Source organism: Coffea arabica, chromosome 5c (assembly GCF_036785885.1).
Source record: "Coffea arabica cultivar ET-39 chromosome 5c, Coffea Arabica ET-39 HiFi, whole genome shotgun sequence".
NCBI lineage: Eukaryota > Viridiplantae > Streptophyta > Magnoliopsida > Gentianales > Rubiaceae > Coffea > Coffea arabica.
In genome coordinates this window covers 6,656,005-6,679,046 of record NC_092319.1, presented here as the reverse complement: position 1 = coordinate 6,679,046, position 23,042 = coordinate 6,656,005, and the positions used below count along the sequence as shown (strand labels likewise).

General features: G+C 39.9%; 4 protein-coding genes across 4 annotated transcripts; all 4 read right to left on the bottom strand.

Annotated features, from left to right (window-relative positions):
- Window positions 1-2,670: 2,670 nt before the first annotated feature.
- Window positions 2,671-8,907, bottom strand: LOC140007181 (uncharacterized). Its single transcript, XM_072049870.1, has 5 exons — window positions 7,645-8,907; window positions 6,693-7,002; window positions 5,354-5,990; window positions 4,491-4,762; window positions 2,671-2,711 (listed from the first exon to the last, which is right to left on the bottom strand). The coding sequence occupies exons 1-5, from the start codon at window positions 8,905-8,907 to the stop codon at window positions 2,671-2,673; spliced, it is 2,523 nt and encodes an 840-aa protein (XP_071905971.1).
- A 5,174-nt stretch (window positions 8,908-14,081) lies between these two features.
- On the bottom strand, window positions 14,082-15,110 carry LOC113689120 (uncharacterized). Its single transcript, XM_027206948.1, has one exon. The coding sequence runs from the start codon at window positions 15,108-15,110 to the stop codon at window positions 14,082-14,084; it is 1,029 nt and encodes a 342-aa protein (XP_027062749.1).
- A 1,707-nt stretch (window positions 15,111-16,817) lies between these two features.
- On the bottom strand, window positions 16,818-18,494 carry LOC140007180 (uncharacterized). The gene is made up of 3 exons (XM_072049869.1): window positions 18,270-18,494; window positions 17,540-17,741; window positions 16,818-17,206 (listed from the first exon to the last, which is right to left on the bottom strand). Exons 1-3 carry the CDS (start codon window positions 18,492-18,494, stop codon window positions 16,818-16,820), a joined length of 816 nt encoding a protein of 271 aa, XP_071905970.1.
- A 109-nt stretch (window positions 18,495-18,603) lies between these two features.
- LOC113689119 (uncharacterized) lies at window positions 18,604-19,566 on the bottom strand. Its single transcript, XM_027206947.1, has one exon. It carries the CDS (start codon window positions 19,564-19,566, stop codon window positions 18,604-18,606), a length of 963 nt encoding a protein of 320 aa, XP_027062748.1.
- Window positions 19,567-23,042: the final 3,476 nt, after the last annotated feature.

Sequence of the window (23,042 nt, the reverse complement as noted above, 5' to 3'; positions counted from 1 at the left end):
TTGATGTTAGACCAAGAAGCCAAGGGTTGGCAGGGGTCTCGAATGCAATTTGGATGTTGAAGAAGAGTGGGTCCATGTTTGAGAGAAGATGTGATTTTGGTGATAAAGGTGGACTTGCATTGAGTATTAAAGTGGGCTTAAAAAGAGGCTTGTAAATTTGGATTTAATGTGGGGGTTACTCATGAAGGGGGAGATTTGTTAGATTCATGAATAAAGGGTTGTATTCCACATTGGTTCGAGAGATGGAGAAAGAGCGCCTAATATGTAAGTAAGGACCCAAGACCTAACAGCTTAAACTTTTGGGTCAGAGTTGAGTTCCTGACTTACATATTGGACTCTTTGGTGGATTCTCTCGAGGTGTTTCTCCCTAACAAATTATTCTACAAACACATATGAACACATGATTTTTGTTTAATATTCAAAAAGTAGTACCTTTGAAGATTCTGTAGCCCCATAAAATTACCGGTGAACAACATCAATATCATTTAATCTGTTATACTATCATTTTGTTGCTGCTGCTATTTTATTATGTTTCATAATGGCTTTTTTTTTTGGCTAACCCCGTACACGGGGCCGGGCGCCACCCCGTATTTTTATTAATCATAACTAAAAATTACAATAGTGATCAGATTCTTACCCCAACACAAAGCCTATACCATCCTTAATTTCCTAACTGAAGGCAATTCTAGTCTATCTAGCCGAATTTCACCACAAGCCAACTGTGGAATCAAGCGTATATGATCATAAACCCTAAGTTTTCATAATGGCTTTATTTTTCTTTCAAGTTTCTGAGTAGTTTGAAGTCTAGTACTACTTATCAGCTTCTTTTTAAAGCTTTAGTTGATGATTAGTTGTAGCTGGACTTCGGTCATGTAATTGATTCCTTTGTTGATTGGGAAAGTATGTTTAGCTATTTGGAAGTTTAACAGTCTATAAATACCAGTAGTCTTGTAGGTTGTTATTTGAAGAGAGAGAAGTTAAGAAATTCAAGTTGTTTAGTTATTTGAGAGACATTTGTGTCTTGAGTCCACATAAAAGCTATGATTTAATATTATTATTATTGAGTTTTGAATTAATAAAATTATTGATTTGTTGTGTGATTATTCTCCTCTTTTTTTTCATATATTTTGATGTGTTGAAATTGCTTCTACTATGCGTGATTCTTTGTGCCAATAATTCGATGTTTTCCGCTGCATAAATTATTTCTTAAGATAGTTTATAAGTGAATATTTTGTTCTATATTTGGATGATATTTTATGTTACTTTCCTAATATGATAAGAGAAAAATGGTCTATTTTGACTAGAATTAGTTCTAAATGCTACTTATTGCTTAAATGAGATCTTTGTCCCTTTTACTTGCATGTTTTTGGTTGTTTTTTGTAGGAGTTGAAAATGGATTTCATTTTGAACAAAAAATAAGCTTGCATTACGTTAATTGAGTTCCTAAAGTTCGAGTTTCAAAGGTGGCTCAAGTTACATAAGCAAAACAAATGAAGAAACTTGTAAAAAAAGAAAGTTGGACCAAACCCCTCCAAGAATCCATCTAGGGATTGCTGAAGGCATTCGAGACAGAAATTTTTGGCGAAATAGGGGAGGAATCCCTCTTAGAATCCAGCCCATTTCCAGAGGGAATGCAGAAGAGATTCCAATCGACAATTGCGGCTTCTACTTGCACAACTTTTTTTTGAACTCCATTATTTCACACCTTTTGAGGGACATTTTATAGAAGATATGTAGCTATAAAGTGGAGATTCTAACAATAATTCTTGACTTTATTTTCTTCTATAATGATGTGTCTTACCTTTGAAGCCCAAAATGTTGACTAATTGGAGCAATGTTCACATTGAATATACAACTTAAAGGTTTGAAACTTTCTCTATAAATAAAGCTTGTATCTTTCATTTTAAGAAAGTTTGGAGAGAGTACAGGAACACATCACAAAGATTTAGTTATTATATCTTCTTAGTGTAATTAGTGTAGGATAGTTTAGATTAGTTTAGTTATTTCATCCTTTCTAGTGTATTAGTGACGAGATCCTAACCTACGCTCTAAATTTTAACCTAATTCACTTGTTTACTACAAGTATACAGGTCGTGACTCGTAATACTAGGGAGTTAGGATCGATCCTACGAGGATCACTTCCAACTACTAAGACTTCTAGTTCACTCGATTACCTAGAGAAATAAAAAAATTTAACTAAGTAAAATAGCAATAATGCTAAAACTATGCAAGGAAAATTAATAAATTGAAGACATTCAATTAAATACAAATGTTTTAGGGCATAGAATCCATTACATGTACCTAACTATGGATGAAATGGTCAATTATCATTGATGCACTTGTCATGCTATGGATGTATTTCACTCAAGCCATTGGAACTTGCTCTCGCCAATGACCTGACTCTAGCCAATACTATAGTTTCTCTACTTTTATGGTGAAATCATAAGTGAAAACTTAATCTAGATCTAGAAATGCCAAAATATTCACTTAACTGTACCACTACTTTTGTGTGCCTAATCCTTAGGTTTCACCTATTCCATTTCCATCATTGTTAACTACTTCGGTAGATTAACAACAACTATCATGGCTTGCAAATGGTGATCAAGCATTCACAAGTGTTAAAACAAGAATAGATGAGCTAGCAAGCACAAGATATAGTAATAATCAACTTTATTCATCCATAATCAAAGCACAAATAGCTTCATCCATCCCTAGAACGAGAAGATTTAGCTAGACATAGAAGAATTAACAATAATCTCATATTTTCAATGTAATTAAGTATTAATGAAACAACAAAGAGAGTAAAGAGGAAGAAATGCTCGTTCAAATAAAGAAACAAAACTGCAAGTTTCAACATCTTCATTGCCATAAAAAAAACATTATTACACCAAGAGTTCTTCAAGCTCTTCAAGAAAAATAAAAACTAGATCTAGAACTACACTTAAACTAAGCTAGAAAGGAAAGAGAAGAAAAAGTTCTTCTCTACAGGATCTAGTCTCTCTTCTCCGATAATGCGTTTCTTTCTTGCTTAGAGTCAAGAAAATCTCCTAGATCACCAAAACTTGGTACAAGTTGTCCCTTTATGTCATGTAAAACATGAACAAAGAAACAAAAAAAAAAATCATGCAAGTTGACAACTTGCAGCCGTCACCAATCCCTCGAGGGATTTTTCCAAGGAGTATGCAGAGCATGTGATTCCTTGCTTTTCTTTTTGAAGTAAATATCCTGCCCATAATCTCATGTAGAATCCGCCAAGAAACTCTTGAGGGTTTCTTTTTTTTTTTTTTTTTTTTGAAGATTCCCATTCTTCATCCTTGAGTTGCACCATCTCTTTTAAACATTGTTGTGACTTCTCAACCTTCTAATCATTCACTTTATTAGTTCACCATTTCACTTTCAATTGAGTTTGATCATTTTTCCTACAAAAACAAAGAGATTTTGCAAGTAAAATGACAAAATCACAACTAATTCATCTATCAACTCAAGGTGCAAATTAAAGACAAAAATGAACACCTTATACAAGTTAACCTTACAAATTGACTCAAAAATAATATGAAACACCTTCAAAAAGCAATATCAACAACTACACTGCAAATGATCCAAGTGCCTAGCCAAATAACATACTTTTTCAAATTTAAATCCCATAACTGATGTGCGACGGATCTAGACGAACACCAAGTTGGGTTGATTGCGGAACCTTGACCCTTCTAGAATCACAAGTCACGAACTAAGGAGACTCCTTAACCTAAGACGAGCAAATTTAGTGAACCAAAAGTATAGTTAGAAGAACGCCACAATCAAGGAGACTACTTGATTGATAAGTTCGATGAACAGCTTGAGATTAATTCTCAAGTATTCAAAGGAAATTCTCTTGAGGCAAGAGAGAGTGAATAAACTCACGAATATTTTATAAAATCTGAATTCCCCTTTAATGAATGAAAACCTAGGCTATATATAGCCTTACAAGACTCAAACCCTAGAATGTCCAATGGACGACCTTGCCCTTCATTAAGGGTGAAAATATCTAACAACTAATTGACTAAAATTAAGACTCTGAATTCGGCCAAAGTGAAGTGAAAATTGACCGAAATTATTAATGCTAACAAACAACTAATAATGGTAACTAAAACCCTAATTAGCAAGCTAGTGCTCCGTGAACTAGTCTTCACTTGGTTCTTCCATTTGAAGGAAAGTGTATAAAGTAGTTTCTCCATTATGTAATCCTTCAATGGTCCTCAAGTCATCACCAACTCATTCTTGAATCGTGCAAACAAGAGCTTGAAGTGATTCTTGAATTTTCCTAGCACGCGCTCTTGTAATTGGACCACTGGGTATTTGCATGACCTGAGCACTAGAAGTTTGAGCAGCCTTGAGCCCCTCCTGATTAGTCCCCTCCTCTTGAAGGCGATTTGTCCTCAAATCAAACTCATCATCTGCATGAAAAGGACTCAAGTCAGATACATTAAAAGTAGCATGTACCCCATACTCACCTGGAAGTTCAAGTTTGTAGGCATTGTCATTTATACGCTCCAGGACTTGGAATGGACCATCTCCCTGTGGAAGTAGCTTACTACGCCTTTTGGTTGGGAACCTCTCTTTGCGCATGTGTATCCATACCCAATCGCCAGGCTCAAAGACCATCTTGCGGCGCCCCTTGTTGGCACTTTGGATGTATTGAAGTGTACGCTTCTCGATGTTGGCTCGCACCTTAGTGTGTAACTCACGTACATATGCAGCTTTATTCTTACCATCCAAGTTAACTCTCTCATGAACAGATAAAGGAGTTAAATCCAAAGGTGTGAGAGGGTTAAAACCATACACAATTTCAAACGGCGAATAATGTGTAGCAGAATGAACAGTGCGATTGTATGCAAATTCCACATGTGGTAAGCAATCTTCCCAAGATTTAATGTTCTTTTTTATAATTGCGCGCAACTTGGTAGATAAAGTCCTATTAACCACTTCGGTTTGACCATCAGTTTGAGGGTGGCTAGAAGTAGAAAATAGCAATTTAGTACCTAGTTTACACCACAAAGTTTTCCAAAAATAGCTAAGGAATTTGGCGTCCCTATCAGAAACAATAGTGCGTGGCATGCCATGTAATCTAACTATCTCACGAAAAAATAAATCTGCAACATGCTTAGCATCATCTGTTTTAAGACAAGGAATAAAATGGGCCATTTTGGAGAAGCGGTCAACTACCACATAGATTGAATCATGTCCTTTTCTAGTCCTAGGTAGTCCAAGCACAAAATTCATTGACAGATCAACCCATGGTTCATGTGGAATTGGCAAAGGTGTATAGAGACCATAAGGGTGTACCTTTGATTTGGTTTGGTGACAAGTCACACACCTTTTAATGTGCCGTTCTACGTCACTCCTCATACGTGGCCAGAAGAAATGCTCTTGGAGAATCATTAAGGTCTTGGCAATGCCAAAGTGTCCTATTAGTCCTCCTCCATGAGCTTCTCTTACTATGAGTGTGCGCATGGAGCTCTTGGGAATGCAAAACTTGTCCTTGTAGTATAAGAACCCCTGAGAGATGAAATAGTGCTCACGAGAGTGTCGTGGCAAGGAGACAAAAATCTCACCAAAATCTGAGTCAGGTGCATAAAGATCTTTACGGAATTCAAAACCAAGCAACTTAGCATCTAATGTAGTGATAAGTGCATACCTTCGTGAGAGTGCATCAGCCACTACATTCGTCTTACTTGTCTTGTATTTGATCACAAAGGTAAAACTGTCAATGAAGGTAATCCATCGTGCATGTCGCTTGCTCAACTTGTCTTGGGATTTGATATGCTTGAGCGACTCATGATCTGTGTGCAAGACAAACTCACGAGGGCGAAGATAATGTTGCCATGTTTGTAGAGCTCGCACTAAGGCCATTAGTTCCTTATCATAGGTTGAGTAGTTTAGAGCAGCTCCATTCAACTTCTCGCTAAAGTAGGCAACTGGGCAACCCTCTTGGAGTAAAACAGCTCCAATACCTATACCAGAAGCATCACACTCTACTTCAAAAGCTTTGTCAAAATTAGGTAAACTAAGAACAGGTGCATGTGTGGGTTTGTGTTTAAGTAATTGGAAAGACTTAGCTTGTTCCTCTCCCCAATGAAATTGCACATCTTTCTTGACAATTGACGTAAGTGGGGCAGCAATTGTGCTAAAATCCTTGACAAAACGCCTATAGAAGCTTGCCAAGCCATGGAAACTTCTCACCTCACTTACATTGGTAGGGGTTGGCCATTCACTAATAGCCTTCACCTTTTTTTGATCAACATGAATTCTCTGCTCACTAACAACATATCCTAGGAAAACCAATTGATTTGTGCAAAAGGTACACTTCTTAAGGTTAGCGTAGAGGCTTGCCTTGCGAAGTGCATCGAGGACCATTTGTAAATGCACAATATGCTCATCTAGAGTCTTACTATAGATCAAAATGTCATCAAAGTAAACGACCACAAATTTACCAATGAAAGAGCGTAAAACATGATTCATGAGTCTCATAAAAGTACTTGGTGCATTGGTTAGCCCAAAAGGCATAACCAACCACTCGAAAAGTCCGTGTTTTGTTTTAAATGCAGTTTTCCATTCATCTCCTTCTTTCATGTGAATTTGATGGTAACCACTTTTCAAATCAATCTTAGTAAAAATGATAGCACCATGTAATTCATCAAGCATGTCATCCAAACGAGGTATGGGATGGCGGTACTTTACCGTGATGGCATTAATTGCCCTACAATCAGTGCACATTCTCCATCCTCCATATTTATTTGGAACAAGTAGAACTGGTACAGCACAAGGGTTTAAACTCTCTTGAATCCAACCCTTACTAAGCATCTCCTCCACTTGTCGCTGTTGCTCCTTGGTTTCCTCAGGATTGGTCCTATATGGTGCCTTGTTTGGAAGGGAAGATCCAGGAATGAAATCAATTTGATGTTCAATTCCCCTTAATAGAGGCAAACCAGTAGGTATATCCTCAGGAAAGACGTCTTGATACTCCTATAAAAGGTTAGTAATAATACTAGGCAAAGAAGCATCAAGAGCATTAGTGAGTAAGGATTCCTTGCCAAATAAAATAAATAAAACCTGATTAGAATGCAAGGCCTGTCTCACATTTTTCACCTTGGCAAGTATGCTGGGTTTTCTCTCCTGTGTGGGCTCTAAGGCAGAATGAGAGTGATCCAACTTGCTTGAAGAAGGGTCGGCCATCACTAATTTCTTAGCTTTGGCGTTATCCTTCTTGGTGGTAGCATGCAAGTCATACTTTTTTTGTAGACTAACTTGATCCTCATGCACTTGTTGAGGTGTAAGAGGTGCAAGTGTAATCTTTTTACAATTATGCATGAAAGAGTATTTGTTCAAGAAACCATCAAAAGTGACTCTTTTGTCAAATTGCCAAGGACGCCCTAAGAGTATATGTGCAGCTTGCATTGGTACTACATCACACATAACATCATCTTCATACCTACCAATGCGAAAAGTAACCAAAACTTGTTTATGAACACGTACCTCTCCACTATTGTTTAACCACTGAAACTTGTAGGGACGGGGGTGCTCACTAGTTGGCAAGTTTAGTTTCTCCACCATCAATGCACTAGCAACATTAGTTCAACTTCTGGGGTCAATCACCAAGCTGCATACCTTGTTGGTCACATGGCACCTAGTGCAAAAGATGTTGTCACGTTGAAACTCATCTTTACTAGCTTGAGTAGCTAGCGCCCTTCTTGCTACCAATCCAACTTTGTCTTGAGTTGGAACTTCCTCTATTTCATCTTCCTCTTCAGCCAAGGGAGGCATGTCTTTGTAATCCTCCTCTTCATCATCAGTGACAATGTCCCCATTTGGTAGGACAAGCATGGTCCTTGGGTTTGGACATTGGCTTGCAATATGCCCAATTCCTTGACACCTCCAACATTTGGTGTCACGATTCCTAAGTTTTGAAGTTTCAATTGTTGGCTTTGAAACAACCTTGGAGTCGGTTTTGGTAACAGGTGGCCGTGAGCTTGACCTTTGATCTTGCTTCGGCTTTGGAGGGTTCCAAGCATTCGAACCTCTCTCTTCCCTTCTAGACTGGAATGGTCGAGTAAATGTTTGTGGATGAGGGTTATAATTTCTGATTGTACCCCTCCTCTTGAGCCTTTGCGCAATCATGATAGCCTTCTCCACCATATCTTCTATCTCCACATAGTATTGAAGCTCTAGTTGATCGGCTATTTCAACACTCAGACCACTGAGAAATCTTGCCATTGTAGCCTCTCGATCTTCTTGAATATCAGCTCTCAACATGGAGATTTCCATGTCCTTGTAGTAGTCCTCAACTGAGTGTTGACCTTGTGTCAAGGTTTGAAGTTTTTGGTACAAGTCTCTATGGTAGTGACTTGGTACAAATCGCTTTTTCATCAATCTCTTGAGCTCAGTCCAAGTGGTTATAGGTGGTTCACCACACCTTCTCCTACTTGTAGCCACTTGTTCCCACCAAAATATGGCATAGTCGGTGAATTCTACTACGGCAAGTCTCAATTTTTGTGCATCGGTGTAGTCATTACAATCGAATACTAGCTCCACTCGACTCTCCCATTCAAGGTATGTATCTGGATCAGATTTGCCTTGGAAAGGAGGAATCTTCATCTTAATCCCCTTGATTGCATCACCGATTGCTCTTGTGTTTCGCTTCGGTCGTCCTTGCTCGTATGCCTCATGTTCCGAATCGGCATTGGAGTCACTAGATTCCTCCAGGGTGGATTTTCCTCTAGATTTCCTAGAAGAAACCCTAGATGAATTTAGTTGATCAATCTGCTCATAGATTGTTTCCAACCTTTGGTCAAATCTCCTCTGCATTTCCTTCCACATATCATCCAGTTTAAGGGATAACTGAGCAATGGTAAGTTCATTTTCCTGAGACATGGTGAAACCTGCAAAATTTGACAATTTGTTAGTAGAAAATGCTTCACTTGCTCCCTTAAGTGTTTCACTCCTCTCGTGTTTTCACTCAAGTGCTTATGTCACTCTAATGCTCTCACCAATTCACTTCTCAAACCACTTGATTGTTTCCTTTGAAGAAATCAGAAATTTTCTCAAAGAAGTTCAATCAAACCTTAATCAAATAGTATCCAATTGTACCAAAGGAATAAGAAGCAAGAGTAGAAACGGAAAGCTCAAGTAATGAATTCGATAAGGAATGGAACGAGGAAAAATTGATGTAAAAAAAAATGTCCAAGTACAATGATGGAGTTTCCCAAGTGTTTACTTAATTTCCTAATTGAATTTTGGAAACAAGTTAGGTGTTGTACTTATTTGGAAATTTCCTTAAAGTCGACTAACCAAATCAGAATTGTTACCAAAAAAGAATTTCCAGATTTCGTACCCCTTAACCTTCCTCAAAATCGGCTATTCCAAATCAGGGTTATTTCCAAAAATTTTCCAGATTTCCTTCTCCTTATTCCTTTCCTAAAGTCAGCTGGTCAACCAAGTGTAAAACAGATTTTGGTAGCTTCCTATTCTCCCGAAACTATCCTCCGAAAATTCCAGAATTTTGCTGCTAAAACCCCTCCATAAACTCGGCTATACTCCCCTCTCCTTGCTCCCAAATTTCGTCCCTTACTCCCCCCCAAAGAACAAACAATTCGGTCCCTCCCCTTCGCACCACACAAGGACAAATTTGACTCTTGGTCCTAGGCAATGGCGTCACAAGATAATGCAAGTGATGTTACACAAGAATTCCCCAAGCGGCTTGCCCAAGAAACCCCCAAGAAATTTCCTCCTAAAACAAGAAAGCCCTGTATGGATGCAAGAGCGTACAAGAAACTTTTTGTACGAAGGGAGGTACAAGTCTTCAAGAATCAAGATGATCAAGAATCTCAAAGGGTGATACAAATAATCAAGAGGCCAAGTGTTGGAGACCTTCAAGAGGAGGTTGGTCAGAATTTTTAAGCCCTTTTTTTTTTTGGCTTTAATATTCAAGAAACAAAGTGTAGCAAATCAGGTCTTGGCAATAAAGAACACGATTTCCTTTTCTTTCTTGTCACCCGCGCAATTCCTCTTTTTTTTTTTTTTTGACTCTAAGAACACACAATTACTCGGCTGTTTTTGGGTAAAATTTCAGAATTTAATGTCAATCCAATGTTCTCCTTCAATCCTCCAATAACTATCAAGACATGTATCAAAGTTTCGAGACTTCAAGATTAGTTTCAAGAAACTCAAGAAACCCTAGATTATTGTAGTACCTCTTCAAGATTCCAACCCCAAACAAGTTTAACCACAAAAATCAGTTTAGAAAATTAATGAAAACAACTTGGTGGAATAAACTAAAGTTTCGACAGATTTGGCAAAAAACTTGCGCCCAAGGAAACCCTAATTGCAAGTAAAAAGCCTAGCCGTCGCAAAAAAAATTTTTTTTTTTTTTTTGTACTAACCAGATTATCCAAAGACAACTACGGCTAAGCTTGGAGGCAGATTCCAAGGAAATTCACGCAACAAAATAACGCACGAAGTGTACAAGAATCAAAAGAGAAAAATTCAATAAACGATGCAACAAGGAAACAAATAAGATGCGGCTGTTTTCTTTTTTTTTTTTGTAATTGTCACACGGATTGACACAAGGAAAGACACGACCAGATTTGAAGAAATACTAGAAAACTTATGAAGAAAAGAAAAGGAGAAAAACAAAGAACCTCAACGGGATATACTTGATGTCGTCGACTAGCTCTTGATACCAACTGATGTGCGACGGATCTAGACGAACACCAAGTTGGGTTGATTGCGGAACCTTGACCCTTCTAGGATCACAAGTCATGAACTAAGGAGACTCCTTAACCCAAGACGAGCAAATTTAGTGAACCAAAAGTATAGTTAGAAGAACGCCACAATCAAGGAGACTACTTGATTGATAAGTTCGATGAACAGCTTGAGATTAATTCTCAAGCATTCAAAGGAAATTCTCTTGAGGCAAGAGAGAGTGAATAAACTCACGAATATTGTATAAAATCTGAATTCCCCTTTAATGAATGAAAACCTAGGCTATATATAGCCTTACAAGACTCAAACCCTAGAATGTCCAATGGACGACCTTGCCCTTCATTAAGGGTGAAAATATCTAACAACTAATTGACTAAAATTAAGACTCTGAATTCGGCCAAAGTGAAGTGAAAATTGACCGAAATTATTAATGCTAACAAACAACTAATAATGGTAACTAAAACCCTAATTAGCAAGCTAGTGCTCCGTGAACTAGTCTTCACTTGGTTCTTCCATTTGAAGGAAAGTGTATAAAGTAGTTTCTCCATTATGTAATCCTTCAATGGTCCTCAAGTCATCACCAACTCGTTTTTGAATCGTGCAAACAAGAGCTTGAAGTGATTCTTGAATTCTCCTAGCACGCGCTCTTGTAATTGGACCACTGGGTATTTGCATGACTTGAGCACTAAAAGTTTGAGCAGCCTTGAGCCCCTCCTCATTAGTAAAGTAATCAACCATTATGCAATCATTCAAATTACACTAAATACTCGTAACATTTGGTAAAGTAGAGATAATTATACTCAAATTTAACCACATTCAATTTAATCTCTCGCCTTAACCTAACTCCACAAGTAAGCAACTCATATAGAAAAAAAGATAGTTAACACTCTCATACAATCATCTTTTTCTCAACCATCTTTTCCTCAAACCAGGTGAGATTGAACTGGTTTGAAGGCCAGTTTTTACTTTCTGTATTTCACACTTTCCTCTGGTCACAAACTAGCCCTAGTAACAGGTGCTAACTTTGACACCAAAAAACTCTATGAAGGAGGCTAAATCAGCTTTTTAACCGATAAGTGACTAATTTACGTTTTAATTGTATGACATTTTATATTATTTTTAGTCACTTTGGTTATATTACTAGACGAAAATGAATTATTTTGGCTATAATTAGTGACAAATGCTTTTAAGTGATTAAATGAGGTTTTTATCACTTTTTACTTAGATTTTGTGTATTTTGACAGTTTTGACACATTTTTGTATTTCGGCTATAACTTGAGTTACAGTGATTGGATTAAGATGATTCTTGAACCAATTTGAAGATAAGAGATAGATCTACAACTTTGGTGAAGACATCTGAATCCCGTTTGAAGGTTTTCCAAGTCAAAATGCCGAAATACAGTAGCCAATTTCATTTGGTCGAATCTGAAATAGGGCAATGAACAGTCAAGGTTATTTTGATCATTTCTCAGCCTACACAGATCCAAATGAGGTGATTCTCCATGCATTGAAAAGCTAACTCAAAGGGCTACAAGTTTCATGTTTTAGTCAAGAGCTAAATCAGCTTTTATCATCAAGAAAAGTTTAGTTTAAGTTGACGCAAAATCGGAGCAGAACTGGAAATTGAACAAAATTGCACCAAAATGTCACTGTAGCAATCCGGCCAGAACTTGGCCGGCCGGATTTATGGCCAGATTTCTGGCCGGATTGTGGTCAGAGAAAGCTGCTCTTTACGCGGAAAACTCAATTTCACCTTCAACAAGTCATATGCAATGCTAGACATGTGAGAAACATTACCAGCTGTAAAAGGGAAGTGTAGGCCTCATTTTCTTGACTTCCTTTGTCTTGAAATAGCCAAATCTTGCAAGAAAAAATAGAGAGACATACGAGAGAAACTTGGAGTGCAGAGATGTAGCTCTTGCTCTTTCTGAGTAGTAGAATAGTTTAGTTTAGAATAGTGTAGCACTTCCATTCTTGTATATTAGCTAGATTAGGATGAAAATGGAAATGAAGAAGGAGTTGAAGCTCATGTGACAAGGGTTATCTCTTTTCCAACTCTTTATTTTTTGTATTGGATTCTAAGTTTAGTTGATATGCAAGTTCTGGATTTTGTGTTCAATATGTGTTTCTAATGTTTATGCCTTGGGTTTAGTTGAACTTTCTATAATTGTTAGTGTTTATTATTTTGTTATTTGATTGCTATGATTTGAGCAAGTTATTTAGCACTTTAGCTCTTTAAATCATGTTTAATCTGGTACCATTGATTGTGATTATCTAAGGTGTTGTTTCTGCAATGAAAATTGAGATTTAACACTAGTTCAAGAAGTGCTAAACATAGGGAGTACACTCACGAAAGTAGAGGTGCACCTTTGTGGTTTTTAGTGATTCATTTCATGTAATTTCACTGAAGAAATGAACTTGTAGCTAATTTCATAACCATGAGAATAGGTATGGATTAGGTATAAATACAATTGATTCACTACGAAAGTAGGATTCAAATGCATAAGGAAATTACACCATAACTAGCCTAGATGTAGTACTCAATGATCCAAATATAGCACTTGCATGAGTAGTTAGGGATACCATAATCTAAGGAGTTTTCATTTGTTATTTTGTATAATTTCAGTAGGTTTAATTTGTTATAATTCATTGATAATCTAAATAATAGAGAAGTTTTAGTAATACCGGTAATTGTTCACTCTTCCCTGTGGGATCGAACCGGTATATATTCTAAACTATTAGTTGACCTGTATACTTGCAGTGAACGGGTGTAATTCGATTTTTTAACTTATACGTATATGTAAAATTCCCGTCAAGTTTTTGGTGCTGCTGCTGGGGAAGATTTGGCAATATTGGTGTGAAGAACAACTTTATTAGTTTAGACATTTTATTAGTTATAGTGTGAATGTTACTTTCTATAATTTTTATGTTTTATGTGTGTATGTATTTTATCACATATTCTTCTTACTAATTTTGCTCTTAAGTTGTCAAAAAAGCAATTTTAGGTAATGCGGAGGGTAGGTCAATTTGGAGGATAATGCTTGAGAAATGGAAGATTGAAAATAGATGGTTACCAAGTGCAAAGTTCCTTTAACAGAGGTAACCAAAAATTTACTGAATGTATGTTTTTTGAAGATGGTTTAAGGTGTTTAAAGGCTATTTTTTTTTAAATAAAAATTTTATTATTTATTCGAACTGAAAGTTACAACCATGCTCAATGCCTTATCCCAACACAGAAGCTACGCCATCCGGACCTTCCTAACTGACGGCAAGCCAAACCTATCTAAACGAAGTATGCCACGAGCCAACTGTGGTATCAATCGTAAGTGTTCATAAACCCTAACCTACTGTCCAGGGTGGGTAACTCCCACATTAGACAAAATATCCGCAACTTTGTTCGCCTCCCTGTAGCAATGAGCTATCCGAGGGGAGTCACCAAGCAATTGCCATATCTGCCAAACTTCCTTCCGAATGTGCCAAGGACACTGGAATGTCTTCTGCAGAACCCCCACCAAGACCAAGGAATCTAACTGGACTCCTACATTGCCGAATCCCCTCTGAGCACACTCGCGAAGCCCAATCAGAAGGGCTGAAGTCTCCGCATGTAGACTGGTAGTTTCCCCAAGATAGGCCGAGAATGCAAATAGCGACCTTCCGGATGAGTCGCGCAGGACATCACCGCCACCACCCGTACCAGGGTTACCCTTTGAGCACCCATCCGTATTGAGCGTTAGCACCCCAAACTCCGGCACTATCCAACGCACCAACTGAAAACCAAAGCCACCCACTGGGACACCCGACCAATCATATAACTGCTGAAACGTGTGTGCCCCAACTTGGCCCTTAAACTGAATCTCCAATAGCATCTTAACTTCTCTGAATATGGCCTGAATAACAGCTGCTGGATGCAGTGGTTCGCCTTCAAAGACGCCTTTATTCCTAGCCTTCCAAATATGCCAGCAAATAAAGCTAGGAAGGATAGTAAACAAGAATCGCCTCCTCTCCAATTTCTGCTCAACGAACCACCACGCACCCATTCTTGCACGCTGTAAGGACCCTGTACAGATTACCCCACACACATTCCCAAAGTAACCCCATACCTCCAGGGCCACCTGCCCCATAGTGAACAGATGTTCAATCGATTCGCATGATGGACTTTGACAACAAAGACACTTTGAAGGCATATGAAAGCCAAGCCTACATAGCGTATCTACCAGAGGCAACCGTCCCATCAATAATCGTAGTATGAAAAAGGAAATCTTCAATGGAATTCGATGGTGCCAGACGCGAGATAGAACAACAGAGATGTTGCGGGCCTGACGAACCTCTCCAAAAGCCGAGGCCAGTGTGAATTTACCAGATGTCGACGCCATCTATACCGTCTCATCCGCACGACCCGCTCCAGGTACCGGCTGTTGTAAGATGGACGGAATAATCTCTTGTGGTACAGCTCGAGAGAGCAACTGTACGTCCCATTCCCCATTACTGATGAAGTCCCCAAAAGTGAGATCCGGGGCGATGGTAGACCGAAGAAATAAAGCACCGTTGCCTAACCAATTGTCATACTAGAAGTTACACAAACCCTCGTTAACCTGCCATAGCAATGACAACTCCACCTGTCGACTAACATTCCACATCCGTCTCCAAGTAGCCGTAGCGGACAACCTCAATGGGACTTCGCACGGATGATCCCCCCTACAATATTTAGCGTGCAAAAAGGTTGCCCAAAGCGAAGATCCAGTCCGAAACCTCCACCATAATTTGCACGAAAAAGCTCGATAAACATCCCGAAGCCTGCGAAATCCTGCGCCCCCCTCCTCCACCGGGTAGCATAAGTGAGACCATCGTATCCAGTGGAACTTCAATTTCTCATCCAGTGATCCCCACAAGAAGTTTGCACAAACCTTTTCAATCATTGCGAATACCGAGTTCGGCAACACCGCTGCCGAGAGCAAATAGACAGGTATAGCCGCAAGAACATGTTTAATAAGGATTAACTTCCCACCTGGAGATAGAAGCCTTGACTTCCATGACATCACCCTTCCCAAAATAGTTTGGCTCACTACCCCAAAATACGACGACCGACACCTGCCCAAGTACAGCGGGAATCCCAAGTAGCGAAATAGAAGAGCCTGCCTAGTAAATTTCGTGACCCACTCAATCAACCTTCATCAAGACGGAGGCAGAGATGGATGAGTCACATATCTGCTTTTTTGAGCATTTACCAACTGCCCCGAGGAATGCTGGTACAACTCCAAAACCCGCATAATGTGCTACAAAGAATTGGAAGAACCATTCGCAAATATAAGTACATCATCCGCAAAAGCCAAGTGGGTGATAGGAGGACACCCATGGGGAACTCTAAACCCGACAAACCCTGGTTGTAGAGCCATGTCATTCAGACCTCGCGACAGCACCTCAGCACCTATGACAAATAGTGCCGGCGACAATGGATCACCCTGACGCAACCCCCTAGCCGACTTAAAAAATCCATGTGATGCACCATTGACAATGACTGAGAACCATACATTAGAGAGTAGACGCCAAACCCTGTCTATGAACTGCTCTCCAAACCTGAACCTCCGCAACACATTAACAATATGAAACCAGGACACCCTATCGTATGCCTTAGACATGTCCAACTTAAGGGCGACATTACCCCCTCTAGCGGACTTGCCAATGCCCGACATCAATTCTTGGGCCAACAAATAATTTTCCGTTATATTCCGCCCCTTAACAAAACCCGTCTGCTGGGGGGAGATAATCTTTGGCAAAATAGAGGATAGCCTGTCGGCCAAAAGTCTAGACAACAGTTGATTAAAAAAATTGCAGAGACTAATCGGTCTAAACATTGAAAAGTCCTGGGGATTTGACACTTTAAGGATAAGCACAATAGAGGTGGAAGTAATGAACTTAGGCAATTCAGCCCCATAGAAGAAGCTTAGCACCGCATTATAGACATCTTAGGCAATGACATCCCAAGAAAATGTAAAGAACTTACCTGTGAATCCATCTGGGCCCGTAGCACTTGCCCGGTCCATTGCAAAAACCACTCGTCGAACCTTTTCCATGGTTGGGACCTACTCCAAGGACTTATTATCCTCCTCCGTAATTAATAGGGGAATTAAGTGCATCAGCTCCTGTACAGGGGCAGTAGGCTCAGAAAACAGGTCCGAGAAGAACGTGATCGCCTCAAATGCTATTTCCTCATCCTTTTCCACCCAGGAACCCCGTGAGTTCTTAATCCGATGGATGGCGCTCTGTACCCTTCGTTGCTTCACCACTGCATGAAAAAATTTGGAATTCCGATCTCCACTTTGAAGCCACCGCACTTGGGCATTTTGCCTCCAGAATTGCTCCTCAAGAGCCAGGGCCCGACTTAGGTCCGCTCGAGCCCTTTCAAGTCCATCTTGTGCCAGCTCAACCTCATTGCCCTCCACCTCCACCTCAGCCCTTCGAACCGCATTCTCTGCCACCCGAACCATATCGAAAATGTTACCAAAGGATTGCTTGTTCCACTCCTAGATAGCCCTCCTAGTTGCCAACAGTTTCAAACACAAGACCCGCAGCGCAGCCCCCCAAGCACCTCTAATGACCTCTATCAGAGCGGCCTGAGAAGTCCAAACGTTCAAGAATCGAAACGGCCTTGGTTTGTTGTCTAATCGAGTAGCAAACGAAATTCGTAGAGGAGCATGATCTGATGGGTGTCGCGCTAAATGCTCTACGGAGATGATGGAAGAGACCTCCGTACATTCCCCATTTATTAACACTCTATCCAATCGCTTCCAAATTTTAGCTCTACCTCTCTGATTGTTGCACCATGTAAAGTTAGCACCCGAAAAACCCACGTCAAAAACGCCAGCCGCCTCCATAAAAGACATGAGCTCCACCCCCTCATGAACCCCAACCGGCCGACCCCCACGCTTGTCATGGGGAGCCATAACAACATTAAGATCCCCCCCAATACACCATGGAAGGAAACTAGGTTTATCAGCAAGAATGTTCTGCCAAAGTTCTCTTCACTCTTCCAAAGAGCACTTGGCGTGAACAAAAGAAAAAATGATAGAACCGGGTAACTGTGGATGCTGAATAGATAAGGAAATATGCCGGGTTGATTTACCTATAACCGTACAACTGAAAGGATTGCAATAAAAAATCCAGATGTCATCCGACAATTTTGTAATAGCTGAATTGAATGCCAGACGCAAACGAATGAAGTCAACTTTAGACACATCAGATTTGGGCTCACAAATAACAGCAAACTTGACACCATACAACCTTCTTAATTTTATCAATCTCCTAAGATTGGGGCCTTTAGAAACCCCGCGAATATTCCAGAAAATTACGTTAATCATGAGCCAAAACCTGGAAGGAGTTATAGGTTGGTGTTGTAGACCTCAACTGGCGATCAGAGGGGATACGCGCACGGCCACCTTTCCCTCGCCCTTGCTTGATACCTTGCACCCATTAGTGACCTGGTCGATGTTTAACGCCTGGACCGATGACTCCATTACGCTGTCCTATCGCACAACCATTCGTGGGGATAAACTGCCAGCCGCAATAGGTAACTCAACGTACACCTCTGCAATCTCCCCCTCCTCAACCCCCTCGACCCCTGTCCAAACGCGGAGCCTGCACGCCACCCCCGTCCAGGCTGGTGTCCTTCGAAAGAGTCGCCTGCCCGTCGCCAATGTGCCGCTGCTCAGGCTGCAATAGCTCGCTGCCTTGTCCTGGCTCCTTGGCATCCGAACTCCCATCTGCATCCCCCTTCCCCGAATCCCTACACTCCTGCTCCTTGGGCCTGACCTCTACACTCACAATGCTCCCCTCAACTTCGTGCTGCCCAGGTCCCTGTCGCGCGCCATCCTACGGAGCCGCAGCGTCCACCCCCTCACTCAGGTGCAGCCCCTTCGTGAAGCTCTCCCCCGCCAGTGTTAGCATTAGCACAGGTAATGGGTCCTCCTCCCGTAGCTTTGAAGTTCCCTGGGTCTCCTTAACCGAGACCTCCTCTATTTGCTTACTATCTGCAGCTGCCTGGGGCACCTGCGATGCCACCGCAATGCGCTTGGGGACTTGACGACTCGCAAATCCCTCCCTCTTACAGTCACCAACAGCATGACCCACCCGCCAACATTTTGAACAATACGATGGCAGATCTTCTATGACAATCTGCTGCCAGAAACCTGTCTCACCCTCCACTGCAACCCAAACTCTGGAGCAGATGGGTTTTACCAAATCCACTTCCACACATACCTTGGCCACACTAGGCCGTGTGCCCGCTGCCGTTGCCGTATCCAAAAATAACGGCTTCCCTACTAGAGAAAGGATGGAGAACAGAGAATGTTTATCGAAAAAGTGTACTGGTAAGGCTGGTAATGTTACCCAAACTGGAGCGAGAGAGGATTCTTTCTGAACATGGAAGTCCCTTGTCCAACGAAACACTCTCATTGGAAACCTACCCAATTGCCAAATCCCTCGTGTCCATAGTCTATTGAAATCCACCTCTGTCGAGCATTTGATAAGTACATGGCGATAATCCAGCAAACCAACTGAGACATGGTCCCTCAGATTCAGTGTTGCTAAGAACTTCCGAATGTCTTCCAAGGATGGCCTACCGTGCGAAAACTTTCCCACCAACGCCCAGCGAAAAGGAGATGCCAATCTGTCCGCCTCTTCCCTGGAAAAAATTACAGCAGCCTCGCCCTTATAGGAAGTCACTGGCTGGATTTGTATGGGTGAGGATGAAGGTTGGGAGAACAACTGAGAGAAGAATCTCCGTGCTGAAGAAAAGACGCCTAGCCCCTCAGCCAACGGCTGACGGGCAGCCATGAAGCACCACTAACCCTAGACGAAAAAGCCAGCGGCAAGGAGAAAAAATCGGAGCAAAAAAATTGTTGCTATTGAGGGTTGGATTAAGATTCTTTCTTTAAAGGCTAAATTTGATGTTATGATGCTACAAGTTCAAATGGACACAATTATGCATGAAATTGAGCAAGGGAGGAATGTTAATGTTTTTAACTCTTATCATGTGATTTGTGACTTGTGTGGAAGTTATCATGCTACTAATACATGTAGACAAGCACAAAATGTGGATTATTTTGATGAATTACAGCATTACAATCCTTGTTTTGATCAATATAGTGCTAATTGGAGCAATTCTCCTGCTTATGGTTGGGATAATCAATGTACATATAGTGATTATCCATATTTTTATGATTACCAACCTGAAAGTGTCCAATATGAATCAAAACCATCTTGGGAGTTGGCAATAGAGAAGTTAGCTAATGCACCTCTACCTTGGAGTTAGAAAGTGAACCATTAGCTAATGATTCTAATGCATCTTGGGAGCTAACCGTAGAAAATTTTTCTAATCAATTTGATTTAGCAATAGAAAAGCTAGCAAATGCAACTTCCGACCGTTTTGATAGGATTGAGGAAAGAATAGATGAATTAGCTTCTCACTTTGATAGAATAAATGAGTAATTGAATGCATTGTGTAAAGTTATTTCCTCTAATAATTTGCAAAATGATCCTAGCATGAATGGTGGGAATGTTGTATGTGAAAATAGGTTGCATTTTGATGAAAATGATGAATCTCAAGTGTGTTTTAATGAGCAAATATCCATTTCACATGATAATGTCTTTGAAACTAACTTTGAACCTCAAGAGGTGAGCTTTAATGACTCATTTTTCACCCATCTTGAGGAGTGTATAAAAAGTACAGGTTTTAAAGGTATTCCTGCCCAAGATACTCTCATGGCATTTCATTTGGTGAATTCTCAAGTGGTGCATATTCAAGGTAATATCTATGAAACACTTGGGATAGGTAAGTCACTTCCATTTCTCACATCATTAGATCATGTGGCTTTTGCTATAAAGTCACCATTTAATGATCCACCACGTCCAAAAATGGTGGATTTTTCGCTAACTAAGCCTGCTTGAAAAATGAGATGATATAGTCAAGCTAATGACTATAAAGAACTGCTAGTTGGGAGGCTAAGAATCTCTTGTTTTTAGTAAGTTTAAGCTGTTTAATTAGTATTTTTGTGTGTTTTATAGGTGGCAATGGCAATGGTTTATGCAAATGGCTTCAAGTGCAAATTAGCTTATAAGGAAGCAAAAAGGGAGTTTTCTTGATCCAATTCATGCATTTAAAGTGCTTAATTCTAAAGTTATATTGATGCATGATCTCATGTTTCAAGGTGCAATTGGTTGAGAAAACACATTTTTCATGTTTAAGGTGAATTTTTCTTGAAAAAAATGAAGAAATTTGAAAATTGGGTGAGTAAAAAATTTTTTAAAATGAAAAACGAAAGGAAAAACTGCAGAAATAAAAAATTTCTGCAGTAAATCCTGCCAATTTTTGGCCGGATTCATGGACAGATTAACAGGGGAAATAAACAACGATTTTTGAAGCTACTGCCTCATATCCGGTCGGAAATCCGGCCAGAAAAAAAAAAAAAAGCTTGTCCAGAATCCGACTGACAATTCAGCCGGATATCCGGCCGGAAACTGGCTGGATTCTGGCCAGTATTGCGAACAAAGAGGAATCCGCGCACGGATTCCTCATTTTCCTCCTTACTTCCTTCTTCAACCTTCACACACACTCACACCTTAAACACACAGTACTCCTAAAATTCATCTTTTCATCATCCAATCTCCAAACTAAATACACCAAAACACTCCCCTTTCCCTTGAGAGTTGATTTCATAGATTAAATTCCTTCAAAAACAAGTTTTAATTCGGATTTGAGCTTGAGAAGAACAAGGGTTTCAAAATTTTGAACTCTTCATTAGAGGCCGAATTGGAGTGAAATTTTTGGGGTTTCTTCACCATTTGCATCATTAATCATCTACCAACAAGTTTGAGGTAACAAATCTTCACCAAATGTTGTCATTTGAATTTTGCCAATTTTTAATTTTTTTTTCTATTTTTGGGCAATTTCGAATTTTTTCATTTTTTGAAGTTTGGTGCTTTACATTGTGCTTATTGAGCTTATTGATTATTATTGGTGATGTTTAACTCATGGGTTTGTGATTATTTGGTGAATTTAGCAATTTTTAGCTAATTTTGAGGATTAATTTGATTTGATAATTATTAGCTAAATTCTTGAGTTAATTGGATTGAAGAAAACTGTATGAGATTAAGGGATTGCTCTAGGATATTTACATGCTAATTTTAGAATTAATTTGTCTATCTCTTGATTTTTGGCATGTTTATTCTAGATTTTTTGGTGAAAAGTGAATTAATGACCGTTTAAAACCTAAAACTCATGGTTAAGGTGCTATTTAGCATTTAATTATGTTTATTTAGGTCATTAAGTTGGGAGTGAGTTATTTGTGTGCTTAAGTTGGTAGACCATCTCAAGGCCTCCTTTGCCAAATTGGGATGGGAAAACTTCTTTAACATCCCAAATTTCTATTATGAGGAGCTTGTTCGAGAATTCTATGCGAATGTGGAGGACAAGAAGGTTTTTCACTACGACACGGAAGTGATTACCAGTACAGTGCGAGGGAGAAAAGTTTGAGTCCATAGAGCTGATTTGGAGCACTATCTTCATGTTTCAGATGTGAGGTATACGGTAGATTTGAAGAAAGCTTTCAAACCCAGTGATTTGGACTCTTGGAACATGCTAGAGGCACTTGTACGCTTGGAGGTTGAGTACAAGGCTACTCGGAAGACCGGGCGATATTCAGTATTGACTTCATCATTTCCAGAATCGTAACGTCTTCTAATTTACCTATTTGCCTCCAACATTATTCCGAGGGCAAGTTGAACCAATGAAGCGCGCACAAGTGATATCTATTTCTTGGATAAAATGGAGCATGGCTTAGGAAACATCCAAGGCATTCCATTGGGAAGCATTATCACCAACCACATATGGGCTGTGGTTCGCAGTAACGACATCAAACATGCTTTCCCATATCCTCGATTCTTGACCTTTGAGTTTCAAAGGGTTGGAGTTGATTTTTCTAATGCTATCCCTACAGGTCTCAAGAAGAAGGATGCCTTTACACTGGATTTTTGCAGGTCTATTTTGAAGAGTAAAGACGTAGGTGGTCCTTCGACTCAAGGAGGTGCTCAAGGAAACATTCGGTACGAGGAGGAAGCTAAAATTGAACGAATTGAAGAAGCTCAAGGGGTTGAGACAACCACCCCATCGGTCTCAACTGAGCCGTCTTCCTCACGTCATCCATCCTCACCTCAAGACATTCGGTCGTTTCTGAAGAAGATAATGGATAAGCTGCTTTATGTCGAGGCTGAGATGAAGAAAAGTCGACAAGAGAACAAACGGAACTCCGAGC